Here is a 17,099-nt window from a genome sequence, read left to right on the forward strand (position 1 = left end):
CGACATTCACATACTTATGAAAAATAAGGTCCTGGAGTGAAGCAGTGGAAAAATGTGTTAAGACAAACACATATCGTTGGAAAAGAACTACTAGAGTACGATATGATGTTTATGAATTGTAGCAAGATAATAAAAGGTGACAATTCATTTCTGCGTGAAGATAGTGATTGGTGATGCAATCCGCTGACCACCTGCACTACAACCTTCATCAAATTCTTACTAAAAGACGGATCAAACATCATACTCACATGGAACTCTTACTGATAAAACTAGTAAGCTTGTGAAAAGGTTATGCTTCTAACATTCCTGTTCGAATCGATATGAACTGGGTGCACACTTTAGCTAAGTTGATCCCTCGTGAAATCCTTACGGATTGAGTGAGAAACCATGTCGAGAAGGCCAAAAGAACACTCAAGAATTTGAGGGTTAAAAAAAGTCTAAGGATATTTCGTATTTCGCAACTCCTTGTGAGGATTTTCAATTTCCAACGATCTCAACCCCTTTTGGAAATTGATGAGAATAGCACCTGCTACCAAGGGGTCTCCTAAGAAAAGTATAAAAATCTAAACGAAGTCAATGCTCAAAGGATTTGGTGTGAAGCTGACAGTCAATGGTTAGGGAACTTGACTTCGTCGTTGGAGTAAGCAAGAAAGTTATCGTTAGAACAATCATCAAGAACTATTCTAAAGATCCACATGAATTTCCTCAGCAACAATCATCAAGAACAGTCAATGCTTTGCTATTTGTTTTTAATGTAGGATATGCGAACTTGTTTTGAGCATAAAGTAATCAAACGGTGGAATTTTTGAGTGATTCCAATTGGAGCGGGTTTGTGAGTCTGTCAAGAAGATTGTGTCAAAATTCATAATTTTATCTCAAAGCATCATATCGTGGCGAATTAATTTATGCCCAGCATGCAGTGCTGGCAGATTGGGCTGTAGAGCTTATTTGCTACTTTTGAGCTGGAAGATGATGGATTTTGGACTTAGGTTCTTCTTAGAACTTGAAGAGGAGGTTCTAATCTTTAGTTTGAGTCTTTTTGGAGCTCTGAAGGTCCAAAAACGTGGTTGTTTCTCTGCTGGGCAGATTTCTAGTCAGAATGGGAATGTAATTCCTAGTTATCTTTTGTTATTTTATTTCCTAGGTTTTAGAAAACCTTTTCTATGAGGGTTTTAATTTGGAGTAGTATAAATAAGGCTTTTAAGCCATTAGGGTTAGGGGGAGAAGACCCGCATTATATTGGAGAACTTCAAACTTTTTACCTACAAGGTGTTTTCAATCATTTTTTCTAGTTAATATATTTTCTTTAGTTTTTGTAGTTTTTCGTAACTAATTTCCATTTGCTAGGGCGAAGCCATGAGCCTTAGCATGAATATGTGATTTTATTAATTTGCTTATGAATGGATGCACGCTTGCTTTGAATTATTAATCACCGCGATTAAAACTATCTAATTGTCTTAGTGATTTGCAACCATTAGGATTTTTAGACAAGTAATTTGATGTAGTTTCTGTTGGAACATCACCCTGAAATTAAGGAAGGCTTCTTGGGGTTAGTAATTGTAAGTTCACTTAAGGCGAACATCACGCTCTTAAGGGTTGCATGGTTTTTCAAATGGTTTTCACAAAGCTTATTTAGTCTTGCATGTTTATATTTGATCTGAACATCACAGACGGGCTGCATGTTAGATATACGTTTTCGCTTGAACATCACGAGGAAGATATGCATTAGGAAAACCTAACCTTCAAAGCATGTGTGTGGAAATTCGTAAGTAATTCGTAAAATTGCATAGGATTGTTAAGGGGACGGCGGAACCCTAGGTTTTTACAAATTGATTTTCTTTAAATTGTTCTCTAGTTAATTTATTTAATTGTCTTTAATTAAAATTTGTTTTTATTATTTTAAATTCCAAAATCATCCTTTTCCCAACTTTGTTCTAAATAATAGCTAATGATTAGTATAAATACAAATTATTCATTCAATCCCTATGGAAACAACCTTGCTTGAGTTGCTATACTACAACAACCTTGTACTTTTGCAAGTATTTTTAAATGTTTTTATCCCTACTGTCACATCCCGACCCGGGTCCACCACATCCCGGGCCCGTTCCACCACCGTAACACGATATTGTCCGTTTTGGGCTTACCATTCCCTCACGGTTTTGTTTTTGAGAACTCACAAGCAACTTCCCAATGGGTCACCCATCCTGGGAGTGCTCTGGCCTCATTCTTGCTTGACTTTGGAGTTCCGACGGAACCCAAAGCCAGTGAGCTCCCAAAAAGCCTTTTGCTAGGTAGGGATGAGAATATACATTTAAGGATCACTCCCCTAGGCGATGTGGGATGTCACAATCCACCCCCTTAGGGGCCCGACGTCCTCGTCGGCACACTTCCGACCATGGATTGGCTTTGATACCATTTGTCACATCCCAGCTCGGCTCTACCACATCTCGGGCTCATTCTACCACCGTAGCACGATATTGTCTGCTTTGGGCTTACCATTCCCTCATGGTTTTGTTTTTGGGAACTCATAAGCAACTTCCCAGTGGGTCACCCATCCTGGGAGTGCTCTAGCCTCATTCTCGCTTAACTTCGGAGTTCCGACGGAACCCGAAGCCAGTGAGCTCCTAAAGGCCTCGTGCTAGGTAGGAATGGGAATATACATTTAAGGATCACTCCCCTGGGTGATGTGGGATGTCACACCTACTTTTGTAGGTGGTAAAAATCCCTATCAATTACAACTAAGACATGACTCTGCCCGCCATTCCTGGAACGCATGTCACATAATACAACACCGCTTCAGATCTTTAGTTGGTCTTAACCGACTCGTACCACTAAGATTTTTTTGTTTCTCCAACACTTTTATGTAGATCCGACCCCGCCCGTAATTCCTAGAGAATGCATGTCGCAGAGTGGCATTGCCATTTCAGATCTTCAATTGGTCTTAACCAAACTTTCTCACTGAGATTTCGAAATCATGTCACTTCATTGTAAAACTGACTCTACCTGCAATTCCTAGGGAACGCACGTTGCAAAGTATCAGTTTGATGTTGAAAGTTGTCAAACAATCTAATTTTTCATCGATGAGGCACAATCCCGACACGAGTTTCTTCTTCTTCAATAGGATGTGACTATTCAAAGTCTAATGAGGATTGCACAACGTGTAGAAAAACAACAAATTCGGAAGTCATGACTGACAAACCACTAGTGTACGATGTGATCCTATCTATGCTCTGGACAAACCTGGCTTTGATACCAATCTAACACGCCCCGATGACATCCAAATGATGTCCGAGGGACATCGGGATGGTCACGTGTTGGCTGACACCCGAGGGTGATGAAAGCCATTTAATGAATGCATATGCTGAGAACATGTAAAACATACATATAAATTTCACTCGAAATACTAATAGTAATAATCAAATACAACTTGCTAAAATAATATTCAACTGGCAACAATGAAAACATAGTGATAATGCATGACATGTTCAGAGCATACATCTAATTGAGAATACAATCGGAATGTGCTATTACAATGATGTCAAAGCGGAAAGGATGGCATGATATCATTGGTAGGGAAATGCCTCGTAGCTCGGATCGTAAGCCTCGTTCCTATGTCCTTAGGGGGCGCAAAACAAATATGAGTGGACCAAGTTAATATATAAATAGTACGAACATAATTATTCAACCACGTACTAACCCCCAAGGTTTTATGAAAACTCAATAACATAATATGTAATAGGTTTTCCGAAAACCCTAGCATGCCATAGAACTTCATAAAACATATATCATATATAGTGTGCTAAATAGTGGTATTAAGATCATCCAAAGCCATCTATAAATGCTCGGCCGAAGCCATCTACCAACGCCCGGCCGAAGCCATCTACAAACGCCCGACCGAAGCCAATATAAACATCATCGCCCGTAGGCAAAACAACGACCACTAGATAAGCACAAAAACATATATATAATTTTCAAACATAAGTATATATATCTTGACGGAGCTCAGTAGCTCAAACATCATAGTATATAGTCATCCATCACATATACTGCAAAGATTGTGAAAACGATATAGTATGATATTCTAAAATATCCTCAGTAAAGCATGATAATTATATAAAGGTAAATCCAATTTACTCATAACGTTCTATAAAACATATGTATTAAATCATGCTTTTCAAGTATGCAATTCTAACATTAAAATATGCATTTTAGAAGGGTCCACTCACATATACTCTATCATCGAAGAGCCACGCAAACCAGTGAAGACGAAAACGCCACAAATAATTGTCCCTAAGCACATAAAGGGTCCAATTAATAAAACTTTATTCAAACGATTGAATTTGGGAAAACAGACATAAAAAACGGATCCAGGACGTCAAAATTAGCCTAGGAGGGGTCCAAGGTAAAATTCAAAAAAGTCAACAAAAGTCACACAAGAATATTCCAGAGAATATTCGACTGGATTTGGGTCGGGTTAGCAGCCGAGTCAACTGGTCAGGTTGGCCCTGTTCGCCGGAAACTGGGTTTTTCAGCCAGATTTTTAGGTCATTTTCAAAGCTTCGTGACTTCTTCGTTTCTTAACCAAATTCAACCCATGATATACCAAAACAAGCTAGGAATGTGTATAACAAGATTATACCTTTTTGGAAGTCTAGTGGTGGTCAGAGATGGCCGGAAAATAGTCTGAAAGGTGACTGGTCAGCGAAAACTGGGTGACTAGTCCAAATTTCTAGGCAAACTTTAAACGTTCGTAACTTCTCTGATATTCAACCAAATGAAGTCATACAAAAACCAAAGTTATAGTACTCAACATGATGAAGAGATTGATACCTTGGACGCCAGCTAACTCACCGTGGTTTGACCGAAAATGGCCTAAAAAAGGGCGGTGCTCACCAGAAAACTGGGGAAGTTTTCCCCCGTGAGGTTCCTACGTCCAAACATCAATAAAACTTCTTAAAAATACTTCCAAACATACACTAAGACACGATCTATAACTTTTGGATGAGGTTCAAGGCTTACCTTTGCCAGAGGAGGGGGAAACTCGCCGAAGAAATTCAATGAATAGTGTAGGCCGAGAGAAAGGGAGGGGTTTAGGGTGTTCTCTTTCGGGTTAATGGAGATGTTGGTGTTGTTGTGGTGTTGTTTGTTGGTGAGAAAAGCCCTCATAAGGGGTTGAGATAGAGAGAGCTAAAAGAGAGCTTAGAGAGAAAGAGAGAAAGAGCTTTTTTCAGAAAACAAAAGAAAATGGGAGAGGGGGACTCACGGGTCCAAAAAGGAAAAGAGGAAAAAGGGGCCTGGGGGCTCAGAAAACAAAAGAAAAAGGAAAATGGAGACTCACGAGTCCAGAAAGGAAAATATGAAAGAGGGGTCCGGGTGGGGGGGGGGAACCAAAAAGGGAAAAGGGCCCCATGTGGCACACAAAATAAGACCCAAAAGCACAAATAAAAATATCTAGCCAATTTCCAGATAAAATTACCACAAAACCCTCCCGATTCAAAATCCATTTAAATAATCGGGATAGGTTGTTACAACACATCCCTTATTTGTTTCTAACCATTGGATTAGAAAAATAGAAGAATCAGGAGTTAAAATTTAGAAGGGCATGCAAAAATTACTCCCCTTTCGGATTCGGTCAACATGGTTAGTTGTTGCTCCTATTGACTTGTTTGACATTGAAATTAGTTACCAAACACGGAAAAACATAAATTAACCATACTCAAGTCCCAACTGAAAATTAGTATATATCAATACACATTTCTTAAATAACACAAATGTAACCTTGTTAGACCATCTCCAACTATTAGGTTAAAACCTAAAAAATTTAACCTAAAAATATGTTTTCTACTCCAACCCTTCTGGTTAAATTTTTGGTCTGAGATCATTAAAGAATGAATTTATGATTCTTAAAGTAACTTTAAAAAAAAATGTAGACTATCCAAATTAATTTTATGAACATTTTAACGTAAAAATATTTAGGTTCCGATAAATATTGAAAAATCATTAAACTGACTTCATGAAACTTGTAGAACACTATGAAAGAGTATGAAACACATGAAAGAATTTTATTTTTTAATTATTTTAACCGTTGGATTTAAATTTGGGCCATTAGATTTTTCTCTTTACCTTTAGATTTGATCATATTAGATCTTAACCGTTGAATTCAATAAATTTATAAATATAAAACTAAAAAAATATACACATATATGGTGGGCAAACCCACTAAATTTGCCCCCAAAAATAAGTTTGATAGGTTTAAAACCTAAAATTTGAGTTTTACTCCAATGATTAGAGTTGGTCTTAGTATGACTGCCGGAAACCGGAAGAGCCAATTTTACAGTTGGCAATTTGATTCTGCAAGCAATAACTTATAGACAATGGTACGTTATAGGAATACATCATCCTCACTAATTCTGTGAGGGGAAAGGCGAAATTTTCAATCCTATGGAAACCCGACGGCGGAGAACCGTAATACACAAACAAAATATATAAGTATCAAAGAATGCACACGCAGACCGAAGAATAGAAAGACGATTCGGGGAGAAATAGATTGTTGGAACCAGTCACACTAAACCCTAACAACAACAACCCTAGCATGTCATCTCATTTCAAGTCTACAAGTAATCATGGATACACAAGTCAACCGCCAGTTTTCCAGCTCCTTGATTTAAGGCACTTAACTTGTTGATTACTTCTTAGTCTTGGATTTGATGTAAATCACCTTAAATTAAGGAAAAGCTTGTATCCTAGGTTTAACCAGTTTATAGGGTTCCATGTAAAAATGGTTGCTTGTAACCATTTGTTTCTCTCGCCTATATATACTGCATTGTACATTCAGAATTACTTATGAAATAGAAAACACTTTGAAACCAAAAATCTACATGGTATCAGAGCAGTGTCATCCTTAACCTGTCTCTCCCCGTTTAATTTTCGCTACTATTCTTATGAGCTTCTGTAATGGCTGTAGAAAGCTTAGTTAATCTTGAGGGAGAAAGCTCGCAGGTAGCTCTTTTGAGTTTCTTAGACTCTGAAGTTAATACTAACCAGCTTCTATGCTCGGTGTTGCTAAATGAGCTCAATTACCTTCCTTGGTCTAGGGCAATTTCACTTGCTCTAGAAGGAAGGGGAAAATTAGGGTTCATCAATGGAAGTGTTGAAACTCCATACTCATCTTCTCAGGTCTATGAAGCGTGGCTATGCAAGGATCAGTTTGTTATATCTTTGCTGCTCAACACCATGGAGAAACATGTTGCTGAGATATTTAGTTATTCTGAATCTTCACAAGATTTGTGGAAATCTGTGAAGGATATGTATGGAAACCAGAACAACTATGCTTGGGTATTCCAGTTGAAAAGGGATATTGCTTGCCTCCAGTAAGAAAAGAAGTCTTTTGTCTAACACCTTGGCAGTTTGAAGACTATGTGGAATGAGCTTGATGTGTACCTCTCTCACACCACGGATCCTACTATTCTTCTTAAAAGAGCTGAGGAGGATAAGATCTACCAACTACTCGCAAGCCTCAGCTCAGAATATGAAGATCTCAGGAGTCACATATTAATGAGCATAAAGCTACCATCATTCAAGACTGTTTGTGCCATGGTGCAACGTGAAAAAGCAAGAAAGAGGGTGATGAATCTGGAGCCTAATCCCAAGCTATCTAAGGCTCGAGGGTATGTCACAAACCACATGAACCATGATGCCAAAATGTACAAAGGAAAGAATCCACATCTAAAGTGTAAGTATTGCAATGCTTTTGGTCACACAGAAAAGAGGTGTTGGAAGCTGCACCCCGAACTCAAGCCTAAATTCAAATACAACAGGATGATGGTCCCAAAATCCTTATCAGTGGCTCATCTCAAAGCTTAGCATGTTGCCAACCATGCTACCAGCTCACTCACTCATGGCTTGACGGATTTCACAACCAATTATATTACTCTTATCAACGAGTTTGCAGCTTACTTGCAAACCAAGAATCATGGAGAAACTGTACATACGTCAAAGGGTGAAGGGAACAAACAAACTGCACTTCTTGGACATTTTGTAGGATTTCTTGCTGATCATGATCATGTTCCACGAGATGCAGTCTTAGGTATTGACCATATTATGTTAACTGTTCGTATTTCGTTCATTTCATCGGTATGCTCCTGAAAAGAGAAGAGCAGGAAGTCATGATGCTGTTTCTTTCAATCTCTACAGAATTAACAAGGAAATAAGAAAGGAAATACCTGTCGGGACGCGACCCGGTCTTGCCTCTGAAAAAGTGAGCTACTCAACTGCACTGCAAATTAGTTTTAATTGTGATTGTTGGATAATTGACTCGGGTGTCTCTAATCACATGAAAAATAAAGCCTCAAACTTGCATGATTTTCAAGTCTTGTCAAAACCATCTCATGTGTCAGTTGCAAATGGAAAAAATGTCTTAATCATGGGAAGAGGAAAACTAGGTTTTAGTCTCAAACACCATATAGTCTACTACCTTATATGTACCCTCATTTCCATTTCAGTTGATGTCCGTAGGACAACTCACTAACACTCTAAATTGCCTAGCCATATTCTCACCCACAAATGTAATTTTTCAGGATGCTCTCACCAAGAGAATGATTGGTGAAGGATTCTATCAAAATGGTCTCTACTATTTTTACAAGAAGCCTTTTTTGTCAAAAGCCTTTCAAGTTCAACCAAGCTCTTCCGAGGATCAACAACTTTGGCACAAAAGGCTAGCCCATCCATCCGAAGTTGTTTTGTCAAAACTATTCCCCAAGTTTTGTCACCTATTGATTAAGTGCAATACTTGTCATTTCTCAAAGTTTGCTAGGTTACCTTTGGAACCTCAATGTCTAAGTCTAGCATACCTTTAAAAACTTGTTCACACCAATGTATGGTGTCCTACTATTGAATCAATGGAAGGTTACAAATATTTTGTCATATTTGTGGATGATTGTACTCATGTCACTTTTCTTTATCTCATGAAAGCTAAAAGTGAAGTTTCAACTATCTTTCAAGACTTTCATTCACTTGTGTCAAACCAATTCCACTCAATTATTAAAACACTAAGATCAGATAATGGCATTGAGTTTTTATCCAACACCATGATTAAATACTTGAGCTCAAAAGGAATTGTACATCAAACTAGTTGTGTGGGAACCCCACAACAAAATGGGATTGCTGAACGGAAAAACCGAGACCTACTTGAAAAAACTCGTGCATTGATGTTACATATGAATGTTCCAAAGAAGTTTTGGTCATATGTAGTCTTGACAACTACATACCTCATCAACCGACTCCCAAGTCGTATTCTAGGTTTTAAATCTCCTTGTGAAACTCTAGAAAAAAGGTCTATCAACATGTCTCACTTGAAAGTGTTTGGTTGTTCATGCTTTGTCCATGTGCAACCTCAACATCGTGACAAATTGGAGGCTAGGGCTCAAAATTTGTGTTTATAGGTACTCATCTACACAAAAGGGTAACAAATGCTTCAATCCCCTCACCAACAAGTGTATTGTCTCCATAGATGTCTTTTTTGATGAAGACATTTTTTTCTTCCAACCACAAAGGCATGTTCCTGGTGAAGGGGAGTATTTGCATGACTTGTTCTTGTTACCTATGTACACAAAACAAGATGATGATGTTCCAGCAAGACATGACACTTAACTCAATGAGGAATTGCACCAAGTCACAAACCCCTCAAATCCACATGTCATCTCATAAGAAAAAGTTGAGTATGGCTCTGAAGATCAAGTTGACAATGTACAATTATCATAGCCAACTCAAGGTGCACAAAGAAATCATGCTCGGACAAGAAAGCCTTCAACAAGGCTATTGGACTATGTCACTTATGCCTCAAGGTACCCTATCTCTGATGTATTACATTACTCAAAGTATTTGACTTCTCACCGTGCATTTCTAACTGAAGTTTCTAAGACTGATGAACCAAAAACATTCTAAGAAGCTACTTCCTTGCCACATTGGAAACTAGTTATGGTTGAAGAGCTAAATGCATTGGAAGAAAACAATATCTGGAGCATTGTCAAGTTGCCTCCAGGAAAGAAGGCTGTTAGAAGCAAGTGGGTTTACAAAACCAAGCTCAAGGCAGATGGTTCAATAGAAAGACATAAAGCCAGACTTATGGCTCGTAGCTTCACTCAGACATTTGAGGTTGGTTACAAGGAAACCTTTGCCACAGTGGCAAAAATGAATACTATTAGGGTATTACTCTCGATAGCAATTAACTGTGGGTGGTTTTTGTACCAAATGGATGTAAAAATGCCTTTCTCCATGGAGAACTTCAAGAAGAAGTCTACATGCAACCCCCACCAGGTTACACTCAAGTGGAAAAATGAATGGTTTGGAAGTTACATAAGGCAATCTATGGACTCAAGCAATCTCCGAGAGCATGGTATGCCAAGCTAAGTTCTGTCTTAGAAAATGCAGGGTTCATAAGAAGCAATGTTGATTCCTTGTTATTTATTTGAAGTGATTCAAGTGGCAAACTTGTGGTTCACATCTATGTTGACGATCTAATCATCACCGGTGACAGTGAGAGTGAAATCAAAACCTTGAAACACTCCTTACACCACACCTTTGCCATCAAAGATTTGGGAGATTAAAGTACTTTCTTGGCATTGAAATGGCCAAGTCTCACAAAGGGTTGTTTCTCAGTCAAAGAAAGTATGTTGTTGATTTACTCACTGAGGCTAAGCTCACATATTGCAAGCTTGCCACCACACCTGTTGATAGCAAAATGAAGATTGATTCTACTGGAGAACCTCTCCTTAACATAAGCTACTACCAAAGATTGGTAGGTAAGTTTATCTACCTCACTATCACACGTCCAGACATCACCTATGTTGTCAGCTTAGTTAGTCAGTTTATGCATGCTCCCACAATGCAACATATTCACCTTGTTAAACGTATTCTTCGTTATCTCAAAGGTTCATTGGACATGGGCATTCTTATGTCAAACAATCAGTCCACAGAAATTAATGCTTACATCGATGCAGACTGGGCAGGTAGTACAATTGACAGAAAATCTACCACTGGATATTGCACTTTCGTTAGGGGAAACCTTGTGACATGGAAGAGTAAAAAGCAAACTGTTATAGCACGATCTAGTGCTGAAGCGGAGTATCGAGCAATGGCAGCCACTGCATGCGAACTAATTTAGCTTAAAGGCTTGGTTTCAGATTTAGGGTTCCCACATCAAGCCCTCATGTCTCTCATGTGTGATAACCAAGCTGCCATGCACATTGTAGCTAATCCTGTTTTTCATGAAAGAACCAAGCACATTGAGGTGGACTACCATTTCATCTGAGCTCAAGTTCAAACACAAGTCATTCAGACTCAATTCACTTGAAGCCATGATCAATTGGTTGGCTTATTCACTAAGGCTTTACCCTCTTCTTAGTTACACAAGCTTTTGAGCAAGCTTGGCTCGACTACACTTCACGATCTAGCTTGAGGGGGAGTGTTGGAACCAGTCACACTAAACCCTAGCATCATGGATACACAAGTCAACCGCCAGTTTTCCACCTCCTCGATTTAAGGCACTTAACATGTTGATTACTTCTTAGTCTATCCTAGGTTTAACCGGTCTCTAGGGTTCCATGTAAAGATGGTTGCTTGTAACCATCTGTTTCTCTCGCCCATATATACTGCATTGTACATTCAGAATTACTTATGAAATAGAAAACACTTTGAAACCAAAAATCTACATAGATACTGCATGAAAATAAGGAAGAAGAAGAAAAAGCAGTATCTCTAGCCTTGAAAATGGAGGTGCTCCTAGGAGGAGGATCATCTGTAAGAATGAACAGAAAACACGTATACAAGGTTAATGCAATTTGCAAAATAAGCTTCGTAGCCTCTTGGGGCATTTGCTAATTTTCTCACCCTAGGTCGCAGGCATACCTTATAGAATAGAACGATGTCCTCCTCCAAGACTTCAGCCGACCCATCTATGAAACATGGGAACAACACACCGCGGTCTTTGAATTGGAAAAGAATCTCAGCAAAAAAGGCGGGTAGAAACTATTGGTGAAGAATCACAATCCACAGGCTCAATCGACCAGCTTTCTGGAGCAAAGGCAACGAGAAGGCAAGTCACAGGCTCATCCTGAATCAGCTTTTCGGGACAAATGCGGCTAGGGCATTTGCATAAGCAGGGGAGAGGTTACTCAAAAGGCGCTGCATCTGTTGGCCATAGAGTGAAATCAGGTGAGCAAAAGCTCTTCCGATTTGTGCTTTTACTTCAGGAGTTTCAACTGGTGATGGCACAACTTGAGCAAATACATTAACCAAATCTGGGACTAGAAAAAGGATCTGCTTGGAAAATAGAATGAATCGGTAAGAAAACTATGGTCACCTCCATAAAGAAAATGGATAAGAAAACAAGAAAAACAGAAAAGACCAAGTAAGTTCACCTTCTAGGATTACCCGATACACAGGGAGCTTCCATAGAGGGATCCCACATAGTTTGTATGATTCCGTACACATATATTATAAATGTGTGTGTGTGTGTGTAAAGCAGTGTGAGCTTTGAAGATGAAATCAAAGTTCATATCTATAAGCACAAGAATATTCAATCTTCCTAAATAATCTACATGGCACAGATTCAATATTTTGGTCCGGAAGTGGCAATAAGTTGTTGGGATCTAATCCATTGTCACACACATGCAGATGATGCCATGATGGTGAAAGATTTGAAGTTCACGCCCTTTGTTCAACACCAGTATCGTCATCTGATAACTGCATGTTTAAGGGTCAGTGAGGAGGGTTTCTGAAATGGAGAGGTGTTGTGTCGGGTGGGGGTGGGTGGGTGAGGCAGATGGGAAAAAATATTTGTAATCTTTAAATATCATTTGATCCTCGCCCGGTGTGCTGAACAAGATTCGTTCTTCTCCTGCCAAATAGAGTGGGTCTGAGAATATAGTGGTCTCCCTATTATAAAAACTACAGGGTTCATATAAAAATTCAAAGCCCCCCCAGATTCCCATATATTGGCTCCGCCACTCACGCCATTTTGGACTCTAAAAGTAGTGTACGTATAGTGCTGAAGAAAACAACACGCAGATGACGGTGATCGATGAACCAACACCCTAACCGTTATCTGATAATTAATTGCTTGTTTTCACAGTGGCTACTTTTCATCATTTTTTTATAGTAGGGTTGGTGGGGGTTTTTGAATTGGATGAATTATTGGAGAGAAATAGAAGGGTTATGTCAGTTGGCGTGCAACACAAGAGAAAAAAGATTTACATGTTTTACTCTACGTACAGATATAATTTGGATTGGTTGAGAGTAACATACAGCTTGCCGTTCAATATATATATATATATATATCATTAAGAGTAGAGCCTCAAAACCTATCAGTTAGCTAGCTGGTGAGAAGAAAAAGATGGCTTCCAGGACCCAAACAGCGACCAAAATTCCAGTAGTAGATTTCTCCCAAGAGGATTGCTGGAAGTCAGGGACAAGTTCTTGGCTCTCAGTACGCAGAGACGTTTGTAATGCTCTCGAAGAGTTTGCCTGTTTCCTGGCAGTCCTTCCCAACAAAGTTTCCCGGGAGCTTAATGACACCATGTTTGGGACATTCAACGAGTTGTTTGATTTCCCCGACGAAATTAAAGCACAATTTCCTCAGGATAAACCTCTAGTTGAGGGTTACGTAAGGCTGCCTACCCGTGAATCCATGTCATTTCGTTCAAGCACTGAAAAAATAAAGAACGTCACACGTCAACTTTGGCCGGAAGGAAATGACCAGTTTCGGTATAAATTACTGCACATTTCAATAGTTTTAGCAGTTTTTTCTACATCTTGATACTTACTGCTATATGTTTTGTTATCAACACTTTTGATTTCTTTATCAACAAGCTAATGCGAATCTGTCCTTAAACGGTTATACTTGTTCTTCCTAATAATAATAATTTGTTCTTTATATCTTGGGCAGTGAGAGTGCTGATCTGTATTCAAAAGTGATGACAGAATTAAATCAAGTTGTGACAAAAATGGTATTTGAAAACTACAAGGTAGAGAAATACCACGATGATCACATCCAATCGACCATGCCCATTACCCTACTTATAAAATATGATGAACCCAAGACAAATGAAACTGAAACTGTTCTACACAATCATACAGACAAGTGTTTTACTACCATACTCCATCAAGAATCGTATGGTGTTGAGATAAGCACAAAAGATAACGAGTGGATTGGTTATGATCCTCTGCCTTCATCATTATTATTCCTAGCAGGTGATGGACTTCAGGTGCGTCAACACCCTTTCATTAATCTTGCTTTAGTTTCATGGATTTTAGCTCTCTCTTCATGGATATGTCGTTCAGGCATCCTTTTTGTAGGGCTCAGTTCTCAATGTGTTTCAACAATTTAACCATCTATCATTAAGGTCTTCTCTCAAATATATTCTTCTCAAAAATTACCCAAATCCAAAATCATATGATTGTTGGATTAAATGATAGTCATTTTAGTTTTTCCTTTGAAGAACTATATTCGTCTTTTTCTTGACTACAATTGGATCTCTTAATTGTTTTAGATTTGCCTAGTTTTTTTTTACTTTTTTTGGAAAGGATAATCTATGAATAATGAATTAAAATATAAATGATTCAGATTGTTAAAAGAAAGTTATGAAATGGTCATCACAAGATGTCAATCAAATAAGCTTTATTTGAGGGATAACAGAAGTTTATATATAACCTAAGAACTATTACATGACGGAAGTTAGCAATGTATGTGCCAAATTAGCAAAACAATAAGCGGTTATGTGGCTTCTCTAAAAATGTGATTAATCATTGATGTATATTCAAACTAACCTAATAATAGATTAACTTAAACCAATATTAACTCGCAAGCACACGACTCAATAGTAGTATAGATATGCAAGTACGAGGTCAATTTTGCAGGAATTGCCTTAAAACCATTTAAACCAATAATTACGCCAAACTTAATTATACAAACGAATTGAATTTAAGGATTGATTAAAACTAAAATTAACAAGAGAAACTAAAAGATAAACTAAACCAAGACAATGATGAATTTTGAAAATTAAGATACGAAGGCACTAGGACATCAAATCCACCACTAGTAATCCAACCTAGCTTCTATATTACCTATCCGTTGATTAATTCAATTGATGTTGTTGAATAGTTTTCCTTACGCATAAACTACCAATATGGTATTTAGGCTCACCCGTATATCTCCACATGCAACTTGTCTATGGCATTTAGTACAATTATGAACGTACAAAAACTCATTACGTTTTGTGAAAATCTTGAAAACCATGCAAACACTAGGAATACGGTGTTTACCCTAAAAGAATTACAACCCTTAACCACAAGAAGCAAGCCTTAAATTAGCTATAGTATTTAGTCTAATTTACATCAAGTAACTCAATTAAGAATCTTGATGGTAGCTAAGAGTCAAGATAATAAGCACGGTGATTAAGAATCCCATATTAAAGGGCAATCGTAAGATAGGCAAAATAAGAAAACTAGATCATCTTATTAGGGTTTCATCATTGCCTAGCAAGGGTGTTTAGTTACACATGGTCAAAATAATAACAATAAGTCATGAAAAAGAACAAATAGTACACGAAATAACAACGGTGATGTGCTCCTAAGCACTCCTTTCTCTTTTTGACAAATTTGTGTGTATGGTGACATGTAGAGAGATCATAGGACATATATTTATACTAAAAAAACACTAAAAGGTCTGGTAAAAACTCTCCTAGAAAAACAAAATCCAAAACGATATTGGACACAAACTAAGAAACAATTCTTCTTGACTTGGAGAACATGTGATCCATCTTTCATGTTAAATTTCGGGTCATTCCACCTTCAGTTATGTAGAATTCTGAAAAATAGGAAACTTATAGCTCTATGTCTAGCATATAAGGCAAAACACTTGAAAAAATTGGAAAAGCCTTCAAATCTTCATTCTCCCATAGTTGCACAATTTTAACGAGAATGTAACTTTTACGGGATTGATTTGCAGAACTGGAATGTTTGACTTCATGAAAAAACGTGAAAGTTGAACACAACTATCTTAATCCTCTTAAGCTTCCTTCCAATTGACTATAAAAAAATCTCCGAAAAGTCTATTTATGAAAAAAAAAAATATCATAAGTTCACAAATTGACTAAATTAATAAAAAGAATTAAAAAGACTATAAAGGCAAATTCCTAACGAATCCTTAAAAAATATGAAGGCATTATCGGGAGGACATACTTCTCATAAAAAAATAGTTAACCAAATTCCGACAGCATGAATATACATACCCTCGAAAATAACCATTCTATTTCCAACGACAATATCGTTTATTGTTAAGACGATCAGGGCCAAGCCTTCCTACCAAATAAAGTACAATTCAAGCGGCCATTGGGACTATTTTTGAATGCATTATGTGTGTCGAAAAAACAATTCATTTCATTTGACATGTTTTTTTCTTGTAGTGTAAGGCAATGTAAGTTTCAAGAACAAAGGGACAGATGAAATGTGTTTAACAACCTAACTTAAACTTTTGATAACTATATTTTATTGATGTTGTTTGCATGCGTCGTTTATTTGGCCTAGGTTTGGAGTAACGACAGAATAAAATCTTGTATGCACAGAGTCGTTTTGAAGGAAAATAAGGTAAGATACTCGTTTGGACAATTCTTTTGGAACAAAGGAGTGATGTATGTACCAAATGAGCTTACGGACGAGGACCACCCCATGCAGTATAAGCCAATAGACCTAGTGGAATATCTTCAATATTATTATGAAAATATGTCCACCGTGGGATTTGATTTTTCGGTCAAGGACTATTGTGGGAAGCATGACGCCACAAACATGAGTTTGAAAGGTGGTGTTGGAAAATAATAACGGAAAATTTCACGTACTTGGTTTCACCTGTTCTTGTGAGTTTAGCCTTTGCTTATTCAATAAGATGTGTATCTTGTTCTCCATAAATACATCCATACAAAGTTTATCGGAGTTGAACCGAGGTTGTATTCGTATCAAATAATTATACTTTGTATGCATGATTCTTGTTATGCTGTGCTGTGTTGTTTCCAAATGGAATCAATCCAAAAGCCTGTTGTTTCAAAGGA

The 17,099-nt window shown here is 37.8% G+C and overlaps 2 protein-coding genes and 1 long non-coding RNA gene across 3 annotated transcripts; 2 read left to right on the forward strand and 1 right to left on the reverse strand.

Annotated features, from left to right (window-relative positions):
* The first annotated feature begins 6,954 nt into the window (after positions 1 to 6,954).
* LOC139198168 (uncharacterized) lies at positions 6,955 to 7,374 on the forward strand. Its single transcript, XM_070826437.1, has one exon. It carries the CDS (start codon positions 6,955 to 6,957, stop codon positions 7,372 to 7,374), a length of 420 nt encoding a protein of 139 aa, XP_070682538.1.
* A 4,272-nt stretch (positions 7,375 to 11,646) lies between these two features.
* LOC114826657 (uncharacterized) lies at positions 11,647 to 12,786 on the reverse strand. The gene is made up of 3 exons (XR_003775708.2): positions 12,417 to 12,786; positions 11,905 to 12,315; positions 11,647 to 11,794 (listed from the first exon to the last, which is right to left on the reverse strand). It is a non-coding gene; the product is annotated as an uncharacterized lncRNA (long non-coding RNA).
* Positions 12,787 to 13,293: 507 nt separating this feature from the next.
* On the forward strand, positions 13,294 to 17,012 carry LOC114826655 (probable 2-oxoglutarate-dependent dioxygenase AOP1). The gene is made up of 3 exons (XM_029107371.2): positions 13,294 to 13,761; positions 13,943 to 14,261; positions 16,582 to 17,012. Exons 1-3 carry the CDS (start codon positions 13,391 to 13,393, stop codon positions 16,867 to 16,869), a joined length of 978 nt encoding a protein of 325 aa, XP_028963204.2. The 5' UTR covers positions 13,294 to 13,390; the 3' UTR covers positions 16,870 to 17,012.
* The last annotated feature ends 87 nt before the right edge of the window (positions 17,013 to 17,099 follow it).

This window comes from Malus domestica, chromosome 08 (genome assembly GCF_042453785.1).
Source record: "Malus domestica chromosome 08, GDT2T_hap1".
NCBI lineage: Eukaryota > Viridiplantae > Streptophyta > Magnoliopsida > Rosales > Rosaceae > Malus > Malus domestica.